At 37.7% G+C, this 20,490-nt stretch overlaps 1 protein-coding gene across 4 annotated transcripts in view; it reads right to left on the bottom strand.

Annotated features, from left to right (window-relative positions):
• The window catches only part of PTPRD (protein tyrosine phosphatase receptor type D), a 386,895-nt gene that overhangs the window by 84,372 nt on the left and 282,033 nt on the right, over nucleotides 1-20,490 (bottom strand). For all 4 annotated transcript variants that reach the window (XM_075526932.1, XM_075526931.1, XM_075526929.1 and 1 more), the window contains 3 exons: nucleotides 14,700-14,909; nucleotides 11,172-11,332; nucleotides 2,249-2,361 (listed from right to left, as the gene is read on the bottom strand). In XM_075526932.1, coding sequence (XP_075383047.1) covers nucleotides 2,249-2,361; nucleotides 11,172-11,332; nucleotides 14,700-14,909 — 484 coding nt within the window. The remainder of the gene's footprint in view (nucleotides 1-2,248; nucleotides 2,362-11,171; nucleotides 11,333-14,699; nucleotides 14,910-20,490) is intronic.

The raw sequence follows: 20,490 nt of genomic DNA on the forward strand, positions 1-20,490 counted from the left end.
AAGTTAAATTCAGCTGGATTTTAATGAAATAGTAGCCCTAATTGAAGTTAATTTGAGTTAAGTGAGGTTCTGCTTTTACTAGCACAAGAACTGTACCTTGACTCACTGGGGCTAAGATTACATATTAAGAACATGTTAATTAGCCAGTATTACACAGCACGACAAATCTCCTGGGGTAGGAATTTTCTCCTTAATATTTGGTTGCATGCTGAGTAACATAATGGCCTGACCTGTGCCTAGGGATCTTAGGTGGTACAATAGTAGGAAAAAAGATTGTCATTTGATTTCTGTACTGTATTTTTAATAATAATTTTAATCCTCCATTTTGTGAAAAGGTTTACTGCAAAGAAAAAGACCTCATAGTGGAAATGGATTGCAGATGTTCTGCTCAACTAGCTTCACAGAAAACTGCAAACTTCCCAGATAAACTATAGCACTGTAAGGAAAGGTACACTTCCACTCCTCTCTAGTTCTTTTCAGATCAATGAGGTGGAATTACAGTGTCTACAAGTGCCATGAATTCTTCAATTTCTTAATAACTATACATTCTAAATGTAAATTTACAATTAATGACAATAAATTAATTTTATATGTAAAGTTGTTAAGATTTGGCAGCATTTTTTTTGTGCCCACATTTTATTTTAATTTATGATGAATACTAAATGGATAGGTAAGACTCCACATCTAAATACATGGACAGCAGAAAATTATGCTTATATACCTAGATATTAAGCCATCCACTCTACTCAGTATATATCTGTATACAGATAATGACTTCTCTTAGGCATAAGCTAAACTGTAAGAACTGTAATTTTTCTTTTCATGTTTCAGAGACTTGTACGTATACTTCTATCTCTGTAACAACCTTTAAAACTTTGTATGAAAGTGCTGAATAACATACGCAACCTTTGCTCAGTAAGGATTAGTCTACATTAATATTGCAGTCTCAGAAGCACAACTGTGAATCAAAACTTTCAATCATTTCCATTTACCGCACTTAGGTTTGTATTGTAGAGAGGTCCCAGCACACGTCAACAAGATTGCTAAACTAGAAGATGCACTCCTGAAACACTCCTAATTTGCCCCAGCTGCTAAAGAGCATCCAGTATACTGGAACAGACTAAAAAAGCAAGGCTGGGGTAAAACTCAAACCTCCAGACTCTTGCCTTGCTACCTCTGCCATATGCATGCAGTGTGGATGTTGGGTCTTTAGCCCCAAATTAATTGCTCTGCAGATCCACTCCTGCTGGGGCAACAGTATCTTAATATAGCCACTGTTTAGAAGATCAGAAATGAGATTTGCAAGTCCAGTTAACCCTTTTGTAATATTTAGTATGTCAGCTTCTGCAGCTAATCTCTCAACATCTCAAGTACTTAATTTCCTGCCTTTATGAGCTTGAATTCATTATTTTTTGTACTTAATGTAATAAATTTGACAAACACAAGGCTCAGGAAGATTCTGTAAGTAATTAGCATCAGACCGGGACGGTGTGCAATCATACTGTAATAGAAAACAAGTCTACCAGAATACATCATGATCAAAATAAAGCCAATTAAATAAAAAAAAAATCGACTCATGAAAAGGTGGTAAAAAAATCAATACTATTTTAAGTGTTTCTCTCCCGATGTTTCTTGACTATCAAACAAAACAGCTTTAGAAAACAATTCTTAATAAAATAAGTAAATAAAATATTTGGGAGTGTGCTGTTTCTACCTTCAGAACTACTGACAAGTTAATATCCTCCTTAACCCTAATATATAGCCTGATTTTAATAGACAAGACCATTTCTCTAGTTAGTATTTCTTTTCTGTATTGTACATTTGCAATGTAGTGGAATTCCCAATGATGTCAATAGATTACCTGATAATGCAGTAGATAAGAAGGAAGCTTATTTACAAAGAAGTAGCTGTAAGAATATAATTAATAAATAAAGGGATGTATATTTCCCAATAATCTTTTCTATCACTATTAGGTTTAACTTGGAATTTTAGCACATAAAACACATCCATACAACACAAGTGACTTTGGGGTCTTCTTTACAGAACTTTAACTTTGTTTCATGCAGGATTTTTCTTTAAATAAAGAAATTACAGAATTATTTCCAAAACTAACAAAGAAATACATTATGCAAAAACTCATAAGCATTCAAAATGTATTTTTCTAAATAATCAATCTTTCTTTTCTGTAACAGCACCACTGGCCAGTTTGTGATCACAGAGCTCTCAGTGAGGTATTATTGTCTCTTACCCGGAGTTTGAAAATTAAGGCGTCGCAGCTCCACTGGGTCTGTGGGGTGGTGAGAGGGGACCTCCTTGCTGTTGGGTATGCTGCTCTTCCTAGAATCAGATTCAGCCCTCTTCCTGCATGGAGAAGGCGAATACATGTAAACATAAGATTGAAGTGTTAGCTTGACAAATAAAGGTGCCTGAGTGTTTAATCATTCTATTCTAAACGTGAGATGCTTATTTCTGAAAGAGTATTTGATCCATTGCAAAGGTAAAATAACTATGCAAGGTGGGTACAGCAGCTACAATTTGCAATGGCAAAATGAATCTAAATATAGTAATGTCAGAGGGAAAATAACTGCATTCTGCCCTAGACTAATCCTCTAGATCATCATTCTGGGCACCCGAATAGTTAACTATTATAAGATATAACATGAAACTTAAAAAAAATCACACTATCTCTATTTTAAAAGCTAGCTAGCTATACCTTTATTAAAAAGTAGCCAACTCTTGAGCATGTAATTAAGAATGAACATGCCAAGTTATCATCATTGAATACTTCATATTTTATATGCAAAGCTCTGCATTGCTTATAAAAAATAACCTGAATTCTTCGGGTACTTTCAGTATGACAGAGTACAGAAGACACCTATCCCAGAAGACACGTATTCCTTTCACTTTCTAGGAAGTAAGAATCTGCTCTGTTGCCTCTCATCTCTGTAAGAGCTGCACTACACAATCTTCATGCATTTGATCACACCTACATATTCAAGGCTCAGATTCTGTATGAATGCTTCTGATCAAATTAAGACTTTCACTGCAATTATAGTACTCCTGTCAATCTGTCCAAATCAAGCTGGGGAAGAGAGGAGGGGGGGGGGGGGGAGAGAGAGAGAAAGAAAGAGAGAAAGAGAAAGAAAAAGAAAGAAAGAAAGAAAGAAAGAAAGAAAGAAAGAAAGAAAGAAAGAAAGAAAGAAAGAAAGAAAGAAAGAAAGAAAGAAAGAAAGAGAAAGAAAGAGAGAGAAAGAGAAAGAAAGACAGAAAGAAAGAAAAGTAAAAGAAAGAAAAGGAAGGAAGGAAGAAAGGAAGGAAGGAAGAGAGAGAACGAGAGAAAGAAAGAGAGAAAGAAAGAAAGAAGGAAGGAAAGAAAAAAAATTGTGTATGCTCCCCTTTCTCTAGAGAGAAGCAGAGTCCACGTGTGTTCTGACTGCGACTGTTCTGGTAAAATGAACTCCCATCATTTGAGAGTATCATTTTCTGATGCAAAACATGGAGAAATATGTTACATGAAGAATATCTACCACTCTGTATTTTCATTCAGGAATCTGGAAATTTAATGCTTTAATTTGAAGTAGAATCCTTCTTCACTAGTCCTCTGTAAGTTCCTGAATGAAAATGCAAACTGGTTGATATTCTACATGTAATATAAAATGGCAATGCAAACAGCGGCAAAGAGTTGATTTGCAAAAACAGAACTGAGATGATTTTAGGTTTACGATAAAAAACCTTTTCCAGGTGTCCAATATTTGCTCTAACATACAACTATTGTTGGGGTTTTTTTTTCTTTCTTTTTTTCTAATTGACTCATAATGTAACAATGCTAAATCTGTTATTATTCCGCTGGGCTCCCCTCTTAGAAATGCTTCAACAGATTTCTTGCTGTTCTTGAAATGATGAACACCTGGTGGCATTCATGAAAGGTGCATACAGCAAGATTTCAAAGACTATGCAAAGAAGCCAAACAGCAACATCGTCGCAGGAATTATTTGGAAGTTACTAGTCCTATGATTTTATGGAAAAAAAAAAAAGTTTTGCTGTAAAAACATTCCATCTGTTCTCTGGTAAATACCTTAACACATGTATTAACTTCTCTTTAGTGAAACAATGAAGATTTAAATCTGATTCTTCTGTTTTTACCCTTTTTCTTAAAAATTATTATGGAGAAATTCAGTTGAAATCCCTTTTTTACTTTTGATTCTATCTAAAACTGCTACCACAGTAGCACAATACCCTAGCGTTCTTTCTTCTTAAGTAAAGGTGTGTGATTTCAAGCTTGCAGGAAGTATTTTTATCTCTATTTCCTTCTCCAGAAGTCTACATATCAGTGGAACTGTCCAGAGACAAGCTTCATTTACCTTTTTTCCACTTGCAAGTCAGTACTGGGCAGCACAACTTCATATTAATCATATATTCATATGAAATTCATATTCATATATAAATTCATATAAAAGCACTAAAATCTCTACTAATCATATACTTGAATATTTTGAATACTTGCAGGACAATAGAACGGTTTATATTTTATTATTACTGTCAGGATCATTCTGGCTTTTTTGTATCTTTCCAGACTATACAAGACATTGTGATTCTTTCAAATTATGCAATGGTTTTGAGACAGGTGGAAAAAATCCACAAAGGACAAATGAGATCACCATATCATTTTCACTTATAGAACTGTAAGTCAGCATTGAGTCTATGTGTACAGAGCATTATGGAGATTTAGAGCGGCTAACACTTCAACCACAATCATGCATTCCTTCAACTGCTTTCATTATAGCAAAGAACCACTGTTTTAATTTCATTAAAACACAAATAGAACCATATATACTTTGTATAGCTGTGCTGTCTCTTAAAAATGTACCTCATGGAGACACAAAAAAAAAGGCAGTGGAACTTGGCTGCATATGTTACGTATGTGCTGTAAACAACATAACAAATCTTTCAGTTGCCTTCATATCAGTTGCGATAGATTACTCTCTATATTCACTTAGATTGACAGATGCCTTGTCTTAGATCATTATCATGATAACTTTTTTTTTTGTCTTTTTTTTCTCCTTTTCTGGATTACACAAAGAGTGATTACTTCTCACTTCTCACCTGTCAGGTTTACTGCTCCATTTTAATGTAGCAAAGAGGGAAGAAAAGGTGAAAAGTTAGTTGACCAGCAGCAAACAGGGTAAGCATGACAACAGGAGATGTAACAAATGTTGACTTACAGTAAAGATATATAACTAAACCAAATTAAGAAATGACAGTTCATCAAAATATTTAATGCTTGGGATTCATAGAATAAATGGAGGACACAAGGTTAAGTCCAAAGAGAATCTTCTTCTGCTGAAAAAAACATCTCTTTTAGACATTATCTGCAAAGTAGTGCCACCTCAAATTCTAGCCAGTGAGATAATGGAGAATGGGTGTTTAATTTGAGCTATCAAAGTAATGTTAACATTACATTGACAAATGACATCTCACTAAGATGTAGTTCCCTCTTACAGTCTAGAGAGAAGAAAGATGAGAGGAGGGAGGAGAGGAAAGATGGAAGTGGAGGGCAGAGGAGAAAGGGAAGGAGAGAAAGGGAGAAGAAGAGGGAGAGAAAGGCAAGTGAAGAACAACGTTAAATACATGCAATACATAAAAGACTTGTACTAAACTAAAAAAAAGAAAAAAAGAAAACTTTTAAAACTATTTTACAAAACCAGGTAATAAAATAGCAAGAAATTTTTAACAGTACCCTGGAAAGTAAGGTAGGCATAAATCTTTCTCCAACAAAGTATTACACACCTTTTTAGATTTAGAAGGAACACAACATACTTGAGGTCTACAGTGATCTATATAGATCTACAGTGATCTATGATCTACAAAGATCAGCTAAACAGGGAAAATAATTTATTATCTCCCACCAACAGGTCCTACTATACAAACACTGTATTTACAGTGTCTATTTTTCTGTCTGTCTGTTGATCATAATAAATGGGGTTTCTACAAACTTTTAATAACCTGGAGTCTGCAATGACCAGATTACTCGCATGTCATGAAAAAGTTTTTATAGAACCCTTTATCATCACTTAAGATTCCCCCATTTTAATTTCTATGCTTTTTTTAATGTCTGTTTTTTTCCCTTAGAAGCATGTTTCTTCTTATAGCTCAAGATTCAGCAGGTGGCCAGCAGGCCAAAGGAGGTGATTCTGCCCCTCTACTCCACTCTGGTGAGACCCCAGCTGGAGTACTGCATCCAGCTCTGGAGCCCTCAGTACAGGAAAGACATGGAGCTGTTGGAGTGGGTCCAGAGGAGGGCCACAAAAATGATCAGAGGGATGAAACACCTCTCCTATGAGGAAAGGCTGAGAGAGTTGCGGTTGTTCAGCCTGGAGAAGAGAAGGCTCTGGGGAGACCTTATAGCAGCCTTTCAGTACTTAAAGGGGGCTTTAAGAAAGATGGGGACAAATATTTTAGCAGGCCCTGTTGCAACAGGACAAGGGGTAATGGTTTTAAACTAAAGGAGGGTAGATTCAGACTAGATATAAGGAAGAATTTTTTTACAATGAGGGTGGTGAAACACTGGCACAGGTACCCAGAGAGGTGGTAGATGCCCCATCCCTGGAAACATTCAAGGTCAGGTTGGATGGGGCTCTGAGCAACCTGATCTAGTTGTCCTTGCAGGAGGTTTGGACTAGATGACCTTTAAAGGTCCCTTCCAACCCAAACTATTCTATGATTCTATGATTCAAAGTGCAAAAGTTCACTATGTTCAAAAGATTCAAGCTTAGGCTCCTGCCTTGTGAACCAAATCAAAAAGCTTGCACTTTATAAGAGCAAATAACACAAAGTCTGTCAAGATGGCTTTCATTTCTTTTCCCTACAAATGGAAACCCACTCCACAAACAAACTTGACTCTAGAAAGATCTAGAATGAGGAACATTTTATTCTGCATCTGCAAAAGGCTGAAATTAGAGAACTTGTGATTTCTTAAAAAGCAGGAGGAATAGCCACATAAATTCATACGTTGAAAAAAAAAAAGGGGGGGGATGAAAGGATGCTTCATGGGGACACACGCTCTCTTTCTAGTTTGTCAGTTTCTGAGATACACCGAACAATTTCTAGAGCTCTTTAACATTCACTAACTGGGTTCCTAACCATCTAAATCCTGTGTAACTTAACGTGTATCACACATTCAAAAATTAGTAGAAAGGATTTACTGTAGGTTTGCCTAAGCTGTAAGTTGCAGTAGGGTAGTGCTTTATCAAAACCACCTTGAGATATAAACTGTGACTCAAACAGCCCTCATAGTAGTTAGGCATTGTCTCTAGGCAGTGTTTGAGATTTTGGATATAAATCTTACTATGCTGTATATTTTATTCCATGTTTGAACCAGCAAAAATTTTATTTTCTTGAGGGCAAGAATATGTCCAAAAAGAAAGTGCTGTTTAGTTAGTTTACTTGGATCCCTAAATTTGATTGTTTAGATTTAAGTCCAATACATTAAAGAACTGCTCCCTCCCTTCACTATGACAGTGGTATCACTGCTGCAATGACAGAGAACACTGAACTGGTCACTGGCCGAGTCAGTTCCGTTTGCCAAGACATCAGCTCCAGAAAGACAGGAAACTCAACTGTAACTTAGGAAAAAATAATTTTTACTGTGAGGATAGTTGAACACTGGAACAGGTTGCCCAGAGAGTTTGTGGAGTTTCCATTTTTGGATATACTGATACTTGCCTGGACATACCTCTGAGCAACCTGCTGTAGCTGGCCATGCTCTGAGCAGGGCTGGGATGGGGCAATCTCTAGAGGTGTGACCCTTTGGCTCTGTGAAATCTGTGAGCTCTTCTGCACACAGTACATTAATCAGCCTCAATTCTGTTGGATATTATATTGCAGCTATATCCAATGACAACAAAACGTACTCTTCACTATTTTCCCCATCTATTACTGTTAAGTACTAAGCTGCAATGACCTTTTGGCTATATTCTAATATATGATCCAAAAAATCTTTCTATGCAGTATCTTTGCTTTCAGATTTTAAGAAGAGTAAATGCAGAGGCAATAAGCTTTATACAAACTGACCAACAAATAATAAAGGGGTCAAACATGCTCTCCTACTTTTTGGGACAGTTAAATATGCTTCACACCAACCCACACAACTTATCCACACTATCTGTGATAGCATCTGTTTTAAAGGAGGGCAAGACTTCTCCCCTTAAAATGATTCTTTTAGAAACTGAAGTAGTCCTTTCTCTATGATTGAAATTAAAATGTAAAAGTAGTATTGTAAATCATGAGATTAGCGGTCCAAGTCTGTTCATAAAGGCTTCTGTGGACAAAGGGAATTAAACATTATTTGAGTTACTACCCTTCGCACTTCAAAAGACATGGTCAATTCCCAGTCATCTTCTTCCCACTGCACATCCTTCAACATCATCTTCCCTTTTTTAATACTTTTTGCATGTGTTTTCATGTATTAGGCAGATGTCCTCTATCGTTTGTTATCTTCTCTCCTTATCATACCTGTTTGTCCTGGTTTCGGCCAGGATAGAGTTAATTTTCTTCCTAGTAGCTGGTATAGTTCTGTGTTTTGGATTTAGGATGAGAATACTGTGGATAACACACTGATGTTTTGGTTGTTGCTAAGCAGTGCTTACACTGGTCAAGGACTTTTCAGCTTCCCATGCTCTGCCAGGGGCACAAGAAGCTGGGAGAGGACACAGCTGGGACAGCTGACCCCAACTGGCCACAGGGACATTCCATACCATATGGAATGTCATATGGTATGGATCAGTATACAAAATGGGGGGAGTTGGCCAGGGGGCAGCGATCGCTGCTTGAGGACGGGCTTGGCATCGGTCAGCGGGTGGTGAGTGGTTGGACCACTTGGAGTTTTTTTGTTGTTTTTCCTTCGGTTTTGTTCCTCTATCTCTCTCTCGTTGTTTTCCTTTTCATTACTTCTTTTTCTTCTTCTTCTTATTATTATTATTATTTTATTTTATTTTATTTCAATTATTAAACTGTTCTTATCTCAGCCCACAGGTTTTCTTCCTTTTGCTCTTCAGATTATCCCCCCCAACCCACCGCACGCAAGGGGGAAGGGTGAGTGAGAGGCTGTGTGGTGCTTAGTCACCAACTGAAGCTAAACCACGACACTGCAGCACTTATGCCCCAATATATTCTAGAAATATACTTGTAAAATTTCCTGTATCCATGAAAATGTCTTGTTTTCCTATTTTTTATTGCATATTTTTACCATGTCCAACTCCTGTAGCCACAGTAATTCCCTTTAACAGAGTCAACTCAGAAATTAAATTTCACTGTTTTCTCAAAGCATTATGCTAAATAGCCCTACTGTCTTGTCTAGTTATTGCTGTTCTACAGAGAGTAAAGCTATCAAACGCTAGCTGTTAGCCTGCATCCAGGTTGCATACTCTAGAAAAAAAAAAATCAATTATATATTACTTTTTAAACAGAAATGAAGAATTCACAGAGGAGCATAGACTGGTAAAACTGTAGTAATAATTTCTTAAAGGTAATTTGCCAAATCAATGCAGTTTAACAATGTACAGCTTATAGCTGAAAATAGAAAAATAAATAAATAAATATGGACATTGACCTGAACAATTCTAGTACCAGTAGTAAATAACAGATGGAAAATGTGTCCCCCATTTTCAGTGAATGACAATCTCTTCACAGTACTGATGAACAAATTTTACTTGATCATTTGTGGAATATGCCTATAATTTTTTTGGTAATAGAATTGAAGATTGTTATAAAAATCAATATTTCCAGAAGCAGTTACACATCTGCTTTATATGCCATTGTTTGGATTTGTTTTGTAGTACAGAAGAAGTTTTACTTTTAATATTCCAAAATAATCAGAAGAAAGGAGTATTTCACTTTTAGCACATCTGTAATGACTAGTTTTTGAAGTGACAGACAGACACAAATAGAGGTTCACTGGTTGCTAATCAATTAGATTAGCTGAGACAGTAGGCACTAATAGAAACCTTCAGGAGACATAGTATCTGCAAGCAACAGACCATGTATTATGCTGCTGTATGATTACAGCCCTAAAGAACATTCTATAAATGTGTATCTATCTGGAATCCAAAGTTAAGGTTAACCCTGGACTGTTTTTTTTACTGCTGAACAGAGAATTCTCTTTCCAAACCCTGAAACTAGCTTTCTACATGCAGCTTCAGAGGTATTTGACTGGAGATGCTTAGGGTGGGAAGAGTGTACAGGGTAGCAGAATTTAAATATTTATATGCAGGTGATAGCATCATAGCCATTAATTTTAGAAGACATACTCCATTTAATGAAATTATCCCTAGTGTGTCCCCCCGCCTCCGACAAGGTCACAGCATCTTTATAGTATTCCCCAATTATACTTTATCAGGATATTTAAAAAATGTATTAGTTAAAATTTAAACATTAAAATAAACTTTGTGGATTTGGATCTTTGGTTTTGATTTAGTATCTTGACCCCTGTGAACTCATTTATACTGTAAAAGGTCGCTATGTATAAATTAAGGCACCATCCACAGTTTTCATCTAGTGTCTTGTAAGGCAGAGGAAATTCCTTTGTGTCATAGCAAACTTACACCTGTGTCATAGACAGTGAAGGAAGCATAAGTGAAGTTTGATGTCACTGCAAGATTAGTACAAAACAGCTACTGATGTTTCTTTAATCTCTCAGTTCAGAGCTTCAAATTCATATAGATACACTGCCAAATTGAGGCCAACTGTCAAAAGTAAAAACTCAAATTATTTGAGTGGAGATGAAAATCATGTTTAACATCAAGCTGAATGTAACCCCTAATGTATTACTATTACACATCTAAAAATAAGTTTTAAAACGTCAAATGTGTGAATTTCATTCATATTTATATGCAAGCACATATTTTCTTCAAACGTATGCAAAGTAGAAAAAGCATTTAAATGCAGAAATGTTAATAGAGTGTCATCAGCAGAAAAAATTACCCACATACCTGTAATTATTGGAAACTTTCAGTCAATCTACTAAAATTTCTGCAGTGTTCTGGAAACCATTAATAAATATGGAAATATCCCAAAGCAATGACAGTTACTACTGTAGTACAAAAAAATACAGTGTGGAACAGTATTATAAAATGGCCAATATATCAGGAAGTTACACACTTGGTAAGAAAACTTACCTTTTATAAAGAAGTATAGCAATAACAATACAGATGATAAACACAACTGCAAGAACTGGTCCAACAACCCAAATCAAGCCTTCTTCCTCATCTGTAATTGGTTGGGGATCAAGATCCATCGACACAACAGGATCAGAATACGGGCTGGTTGCATACATGGTCTATACAAATAAAATAAATCTTAACTTAATGAGAAAGGAGTGCATTTAAAATATTAACTATCCTAGATCTAAAATAGATCTATACAAGATAATGATGCAATGAACATAGCTGCAAAAATGCTATTTTTCTTCAAGTCAGGAAGTATATAAACTTGCAAACTTAATGATGTGTTGTTATTACTGTCTTTATTTTGTGTTCCACATATTAGCAGTGATCTGCAGACAAATGAGGTAACACAGTCCTTCCCAGAACACTTTGCAACTTAAGCAGAGAATGAGAAAATGAAGTATTAGGAATATAACCCATCTGTTACTCGTTTTTGGCTTTTGTTTTAGTTTCATATTGGCTTAATGCTACTTCTTCCTGCAAGACATGAAAGGATACTTCTGAAAGAAAGAGTACTATAGGGAAAAATAAAGGGGACTGAAGGTAGGAAGTTCCTAGAAAAGGGTCCTGTGGCAATAGTAGGGTGCATTTTGATCAGTCAAAAACTGTCTGACAGAGTGTTCTTACAGCAGATGGAGACAACTTGAATTTAAGACTGAAAAACAAGGGAAGCCACTGTTGAATATGAAGGGAAGCTAAATATTCAAAGTCTTTCTTAGGGATGGAACTGGAATTATGAACCAACAGAGGCTGTTGAAAATCTTTGCCTTACCGGATGGTGCAAAGCCAGCTGGCCTAGGTTAAGACCTGTGATAAGAAAATAGTAACTTTTTTTTTATTCTGGTCTGACCTGAGATGTCTGATCTATGGCTGAGTGCAGAGTTAAAACAGCAGACAGGAGAGGCTGAGGAGCCAGCCTGCTAAAATTGGATCATGTAAAGAACTCCGAGCTACAGTAAAGTCAGAAGTGGAGAATGGTTTGTACTTATTTCTTGTCTTTGCTGGAGTGTCTCCACCAGCACTAAACTAGGATTTGAACTACAGCTCTTGCAAAGGACTTAAAAACTTGATTCACCAGTAGATCAGGAATGCTAGCTAAGATAGAATAAGATAACCAGGAAAAGAGATCAGTTTTCATTTCCATATTTGCACTGTATTCTGAAAGATGCCCTAAGCCAGGACAAGTGTTATCAAAAGAGACATGTATTTTTACACTTCATTTAGCCTTGTTTTGGGCTTTGGGCTACGACCATGTCTGGGTTTAAGGTTAGAGATAGGATTAGGTCCGGCAAAGCTGAGGCACTTACACTAGCTGGTACTGAGCTAGTACCCATGACAACTATGTCCAGTTATGTTATGCTCTGTTACTAAACCTGGCACCAAATGTTTTAAAAGTCTGTGATTGCTGTTTAGAAACTGGGGAGTCTCCATGTTCCATTCCTGAAACACCTGATCTGACTGAGGTTTTTTTCCCAGCTTCAGTATTCTCAAAAGATAGAAAAAATCCCATTGCTACAGTAAGAAACTCTTTGTATTTAGCCTCTTCCTTTGGAGCAGGCAGAAAAAATGCCTGGAAAGGGATACAGAGGGACACTGAGGGACAATATTATGAGCACTTACTATCTGTTCTCCAATAAATAGGATTTTGCTTTTAATTTTCAACCTACCTGTATTAATGACTCATTTAAACTCATTTATTATTTTGCCAAATTTATCTATTGGTTTTTTTTCCTGCCTCTTGATAACATGCTTAACATATTTATAGACCATAATCATAAGCTCTCTCAGCTTCCATTTTACTAAGTTAAGCAAATTCAGACCTCCCCATGCCCTCTTGTAAAGCAAGTTCTCCATTCTCACAATCAACAATCAAATTTTCACACAGTCATTCTCACAATCAACAAGAAATTTTGTGTTCTCTGAAGGAGAAACCTTATGTAAAAAGTATTTTGAATATTGGGAAAAACATCCCTCACAAGTTATAACTCAGGCAGCAGTAGGATCTATAGACCTAGAAGAAAACCAGCTATATTGAGAGCAGATACACTGGAGCATTGGGAGTTGAAGCCCACTCACCATTACAAACTCTTCACTCTCTGTGACTACCTCATTCTACTTAATCACATAGATGTTTCAGATGGCATGCTAAGATATTGTCCATATTGTAAGTTTAGTAATGCCTTTTGAAATCATCAACAGTAGGCCCCTGGATATATTTTGCCATACCAGCCTTTTCAGCTGTAAATTTACAACCCTATTTATTCCTGCTTTTTCATCCTGATTTCTCTCTAACAAAGTAATAACCTTAGGGTTGTATGAAATGACCAATGCCTTAATTAACATAGAAAAATAAATAAGAAACGGTATTTTGTATTGAAAAGATCAATTTTAGTGCAGGTAATTTCTGGCACACAGATTTTTGGCTATCTAACTTTATAGCCAAAAGCTGTCTACTTTCTCCAGTTTGAAGCTTTCTGATGCAGTGCCTTCAGAATTCTCCGTCTACACAGCCACTGTCAAAAAGTGAAAGGAGAACTTTTGATTTATCTTAGAGCATCCAGGAGGCACTTATTTTATTTTCAAATGAAGCTATATATCCAAAAGTATCCAAATTGAAACTACTTTCTCATTGTGTTTAAGTAGGCGAATTCTGTTGACATCAAGAAAGCAATTGTAAGGTTACACACTGGAAGCATTTGATTAGAATTCAGATTATTGGTGTAGTAGTTTCAAGTAGTTGAGCCAGCAAATGTACCTGTCAGGTTTAGGTACCAATTAGAAAGATACCATATTACACACTGTATGTTAAAATGTTACTGTCTATTGCAACTTCTTTCAACAGTTCTATTTCTGTCTTCTTTTTTTTTTATTATATTACATGCAGTAGATTAACTCAAGCATAAAGGGACATAACTACGAAATGAATTACATAAAGGAATGACAGCTCATTATTTAGCTCACCTCCGGAATTTTCCTTATTATTGAATTATTTCTAGCTTTCTAACAATTCACTGATAAAGTTGTTAGGGAATGACTGTAACTGAAGAGGCTAGCTGTGCATGCCTCTTATTCAACAGATCTTTCCAAGAATCCTGCATATCCAACACCACTATTCAATGGTAGTATTAAGGCAAGAGAGGAACTCTTTTTTAAATACGTCAAGAAAGATGCTGCTGTGAAGTTCATGCCTCAGAACCTGTGTCAATGATCTCAAACAGCAGAGCATGTAATGTGCGAAGGATCACAACACAGCTAATAAAAGATGATCCTTAGGTTTCAGTTATACACAGAAGTAACATACAAAGATACAAGCAAAATAGAAAAGGTCAAGGAATTAATTGGAACTAAGCAAGGAAACACTCGCTTTAGACATGCTCTGACACATATTGTAAAAAAATAGCTTTTGGGAATAAGCATTGAAAAAATGTGTTCATGATTGTGGAAAGGTAATTTGGGGATTAAAAATATTAACTAACTTACAGATTCTGAGTGCTCCATTACAGCCAACACAAAGAAGACATATTCTTGACCGCTCTGCAGTTGCTTGTTCTCAAAGCCACCGTAATGCTTCTTATCCCCCAACGTGAACTCCGTAGGAAGAACTTCAAAGTGAGCTGCAATATATGGCTTTAATTCAACTTCCCTCCCAAGACGAATGCTTCTGCGTTTCCTAGCTATCTCCCTAAGCAGCTTTAGAATGAAGGGAGGGGAAAGAGAGAGAGAGAGAGAAAGCAAGAACAGAAGATAACTGTAAACAATTTTGATGTAACTTATTGACAATGTAATGAGGAAATTTAATGCATGACCAGGAACTACAAAAGTACAATTTATCCACATTTCATGGGGCGTATCAGTATTACTAAATCAGTTATTGCAAAATCGTCCAATTTCTTGCCATCCTTGTTAAGATAAGATACTAGGTAGCAATTGCACTGCCCAGACTACAAACATAAAACAATTAGATCAGTTTTCAGTGTCTGATATTGTTGTTTCTGGGGGTGGGTGAAAAAGCTAATAAAGCAATATATCTTCTCTAGGGATATATATACACACACATCCTATTACACACCATATAGATATATGTGTGTGTATATATATATATGAAGTCAGTCACAGAATAGAATCATAGAATCATTTATGTTGGAAAAGACCCTTAAGATCATCAAGTCCAACTGTTAACCTAACACTGCCAAGTCCACCACTAAACCATGTCCCTAAGCACCACATCTACACATCTTTTAAACAACCCCAGGGATGGTGACTCAACCACTTCCCTGGGCAGCCTGGTCCAATGCTTGACAACCCTTTTGGTAAAGAAACTTTTCCTAATATCCAGTCTAAACTTCCCCTGGTGCAACTTGAGGCCATTTCCTCTCGTCCTGTCACTTGTTACCTGGGAGAAGAGACCGACCCCCACCTCTCTACAACCTCCTTTCAGGTGGTTGTAGAGAGCGATGAGGTCTCCCCTCAGCCTCCCCTTCTCCAGGTTAAACAACCCCAGTTCCCTCAGCCGCTCCTCATCAGACTTCTGCTCCAGACCCTTCACCAGCTTTGTTGCCCTTCTTTGGATGAACTGCAGCACCTCAGTGTCTTTCTTGCAGTGAGGGGCCCAAAATTGAACACAGTATTCCAGGTGCGGCCTCACCAGTGCTGAGTACAGGGGCACAATCACTTCCCTAATGCATAATAATATTTTTCCCCTCCCTATGAATATGCAAGGACTTTCTTATCTCCTGTTTGATACAACAAAACTTAGGAAGTCCTATGATGTAGTTATTTAAAAACCAGGAATAAAAAATACAGAATTGAAAAAAAATTCCAATTTTTGAAAATAAATTTCTATTAACTATTTTTAACTTTCTCTGGTAAGTCTGACATACGAACAACACAATACAAAGTAGCTATGAATAGCTATATTTTTTTTCTCTCTAACATGAGGACTACTATGCTGGTTTTGGCTGGGATAAGAGTTAATTTTCTTCACAGTAGCTAGTATGGGGCTATTTTTTGGATTTGTGCTGAAAACAGTGTTGTTGATACAGGGATGTTTTCACTATTGCTGAGCAGTGCTCACACAGAGTCAAGGCCTTTTCTGCTTCTCACCCCACCCCACCAGTGAGCAGGCTGGGGGTGCACAAGGAGTTGGGAGGGGACACGGCTGGGACAGCTGACCCCAGCTGACCAACAATTTATAGCTCTTATTGCTGTTTAGTGATTAATTGACAAGCTTCTGTGCTTGCCATGGGGCTTGCTTGCCTTGCTGTATATTAGAATCTAGTGCTCGTTAGTGGCTGCTTTTTGCTTTCACTGCTTGCCGTGCTGCTGTGCTGCTGATCATCTGACTCTGCCGTGCCTGGGTACCTTTTGATAACAGCAATGGCCATGTGCCTGGGCTGGCAGGTGGCCAGGGCATCGCTGCTGTTACTGTGCTGTTGTACTGGACAGGCTGGAACTCCAGTGTGAACTCGAGTCAAAGGGACTGTGACCTGTGCATGAGTTGACATGGGAGCAGGACACCCTGAGTGTCTGTGGCTGTGAATAAGCCCATGCCAGAACGGGTACATCTTGACGCATCTGTGGCCGTGGTTATGTCTATGCTGCAGCAAGTGTACCCCTGAAGGGCTTGTGGCCCAAGGATAAGTCCATGCTGGAGAATGTACACCTTGAAGCACCTGTGGCTGTGCTAGAGCTCCTCAAAGTATGTGGCCATGGATAAGCCCACAACAGAGCAGGTACTCCCCTGGAGGGACTGCAGTCTGTGGGTAAGTCCAAGCTGGAGTAGGGGTAAGAGGAGGAGTTAATTGCAATGTTAAACCCTGTAGTCTGGTCCGAAGGTACCAGGGGTAGAGATTGTAATGGAAATACCTTTAAATTGTTGTAACCCGGGATTTGAGTTGCGTGTTATAGGCGTTATTATAGCAGGAACCACCTGAACCAATGGAGGAGAAGCCTTACAAGAAGCAGTGCAAGTGCAGCAGTGACCTGAACTGAGCTGGCTTTGGTGCCCAGTAACTCCATGCAACACACCACCTCTCCTGTCCTGAGTGACCACCATAAGAGATGGAGCCCAAAGTCATGGACTAAATGAACTCAATGGACATTTTGTGGACATTTCTGGACATTTTACAGACATTTAACAAGGGTGGTCCATAGACTAAGGGAATGATATCTGTGTATTATATCAAAGGATGGGAAGGAGAGTGGAGGTTAAGTAGGATGTATTGAACAGTGTGGGACCTGAGCATGATGTAAATGGTATGGAATAAGGGGTGGAGAATAGGCTGGTTTTGGCTGGGATACAGTTAATTTTATTCATAGTAGCTAGTATGAGGCTATGTTTTGGATTTGTGCTGGAAACAGTGTTGATAACACAGGGATGTTTTAGTTACCGCTGAGCAGTGCTTACACAGAGTCAAGGCCTTTTCTGCTTCTCACCCCACCACACCAGCGAGTAGGCTGGGGGTGCACAAGGAGCTGGGAGGGGACACAGCTGGGATAGCTGACCCCAACTGACCAAAGGGCTATTCCATACCATATGATGTCATGCTCAGCATATAGAGCTGGGGAAGAAGGAAGGGGGGGACGTTCGGAGTGATGGCGTTTGCCTTCCCAAGTAACCGTTACGTGTGATGGAGCCCTGCTTTCCTGGAGATGGCTGAACACCTGCCTGCCCATGGGAAGTAGTGAATGAATTCCTTATTTTGCTTTGCTTGCGTGCGCAGCTTTTGCTTTCCCTGTTAAACTGCCTTTACCTCAACCCACGAGTTTTGTCACTTTTACTCTTCCAATTCTCTCCCCCATCCCAGCAGGGGGGAGTGAGCAAGCGGCTGTGTGGGGCTTAGTTGCTGGCTGGGGTTAAACCACGACAACTACCAAGCACTCTTGGCAATATTAAATTCCTGAACATCTCAGGGAAAAGAGTGCTTTCCAATGTACTTCACAAACAGTAAATGAAGTGCACAAGAGTTTATAGGAATGATATGTTAACATATCTTCCACCCCAAACCCGAAATTGACTGCCATTTTATTTGTTCAAAAGCACCAAAAGTTGTGTTATTCATGATTTGTACAACACTATACAATAGACTGGTGACAGGAATCAATCACAGGACCTATGAATTCTAAGACAACTTTTCTACTGCTAGACTACAAAATATTATCTACCACCCTATCACACAGAGCCCACACTTCAGATTTTAACTGCCTAATCTGACTTTCAAAATGTAACTTTTCCTTGTTTCATAAAATATTCTTCTGATGAACAAAACTAAAATTTATACCAGCACATTTATGACAGATTAGATGCTAGGTTCAAACTTACATATACTAACTAATGAAGCAACTTAAGCTCAGCTGGTATAATCTATTGATGAATTACTTATTAAATGATACAAATGCTTATTCAGTATCTTTTATCACTTTAGATGTACTAGCATTTAACAAATATTAGTCTGATTTGATTACAAGGAGCCTGAACTTTTCCTAGGTGATAAGTGATGACTTCTAAGGCCTCTTTACGGTTCCCCTCATTTTTCACTTATGAAACTTATTCAATGTCCTGTAGTCTCAGACTCCAATCATAAATTTTTCCAAGGTCACACAGTTCTTTTAGGCTTTTCAGCACACAGTGATAATACAACAGATTAGCACAAACTTCTTTGTTCGGAAGAGGAGACAAATCTCCAGAGCTAGATAGAGATCAATAAAAAAAGAGATTAAAATCTAATCTTCACTATATATTTTCAGTTTAAAGCACATGTTCAGTCAGAGAAGCTCTCTCTTGCTTCAGCCTCTTCTTCAGTGTTAGGCCTCAGCTTAGCTAGCACATCTCCTTGCCTTCCCCACATGGGATCTTGTATTTTGCAATTACACAATTAACAATTCTGATGCATGTAAAACAATCTACTATTCACTCTGCTACTGAGACAGAAGCTTGTAATACTGATTACTTTAACACCCCTTCTCACTGAAGTATGTATTTCAAACACAGGCTACAGACAGACACAGAAGCAACCTGTACCACTTGAATCCAAACTTCCTTAGCATTGAGGGCATTTAATGTTACCCCTTCGAAGATCTACACAGTCAGCTTCTTTCCACCCCTAAGGTTGAGTCTGTTCTCTGTTGCAGAGATTTTACATTCATTTAACTCTATCAATTTCCATTCTCCAACACAAAAGCTGGTACACTGCAATGGATCCCCTGAGCAAAAAAGAACTGGCCATAATTTGAGGCTAGAAATCCTTATTCATTACTCAAGGACTCTATTACAATCAGCAGTCCATATTTCTCTTTCATTCTTCCTAAACAGTTTAATGAGCAGCTAGAGTAAATTTGCATGGTATAAAAATGAGGGCAGTAGAGAACTGTAATGTTAGAAGATTTCTATTTAGTTGCTTTATTGAAGGTGACTCTCACATCTGTTGGTAGCTTCCTATGCCCCGAGTAGAGTTACTGAGGGCAGAACATGAGGCAGAGACTAATCAAAGTTTGTTCCAGGTTACTTCAGCCCTTATAAGATCTGCTGAGGGAAGCACTCTGTGAAACGGTTATATCTAGATGAAGCCATATTTTATAAAGATACTAACAGCTATGCAGAGGGCTGAGTACTGACTATCCTGATGTCTGCTGCAACACGAAGGTACATATTCAGGTAATAACAATGTGATATGTATTCTAACTGGAAGTCAGGAGCTGCAAGTACTGCAGTATGAGGAGAGGTACATGGCCTGAGCCATCCCTGAAGATAACTAATATATTCATTTATGGGTACAGTTTCCACTGGAATTTAAAGTTATTTGTGTGGCTACCTCAAATAAATTCTTTATCATATGTTTCCAGATTACACCATATTTACAATTTAGATTTTAAATAACTCATAATAAAATGTCAAAATACTGCAAGAGTACTGCAATCAAAATCAGATTGAGAGTGAAAAGGGGAGAAAAATGTTTGATCTTAATTATTTCTTGCATTTGAATTAGTAACATAAAATGCATATATTTAACAGATAGCAACACTGAAGTACTGTATTACAGAGAGTGAAGTGATCAGAACCTGAGTTTTGGCTATGAATCCTGAAAGTTAATTAGCCTGAGTCAATCAAAATGTGTTCAACTTTTTCAAAGGTGGTTATTCATCACCTAAGGCCAGCTAAACTTAGGTGTGTTAGTGTGTAGATAAAATTTTTTTCTGTGACATTGATTACACATGACTGAGCAGACCTCAGGTGAACCTCTGGCCTCATTCATGCTTCATATATAAATGGGGT

The sequence above is a fragment of the Mycteria americana genome, chromosome Z, assembly GCF_035582795.1.
Source record: "Mycteria americana isolate JAX WOST 10 ecotype Jacksonville Zoo and Gardens chromosome Z, USCA_MyAme_1.0, whole genome shotgun sequence".
NCBI classification, from domain to species: Eukaryota; Metazoa; Chordata; class Aves; order Ciconiiformes; family Ciconiidae; genus Mycteria; species Mycteria americana.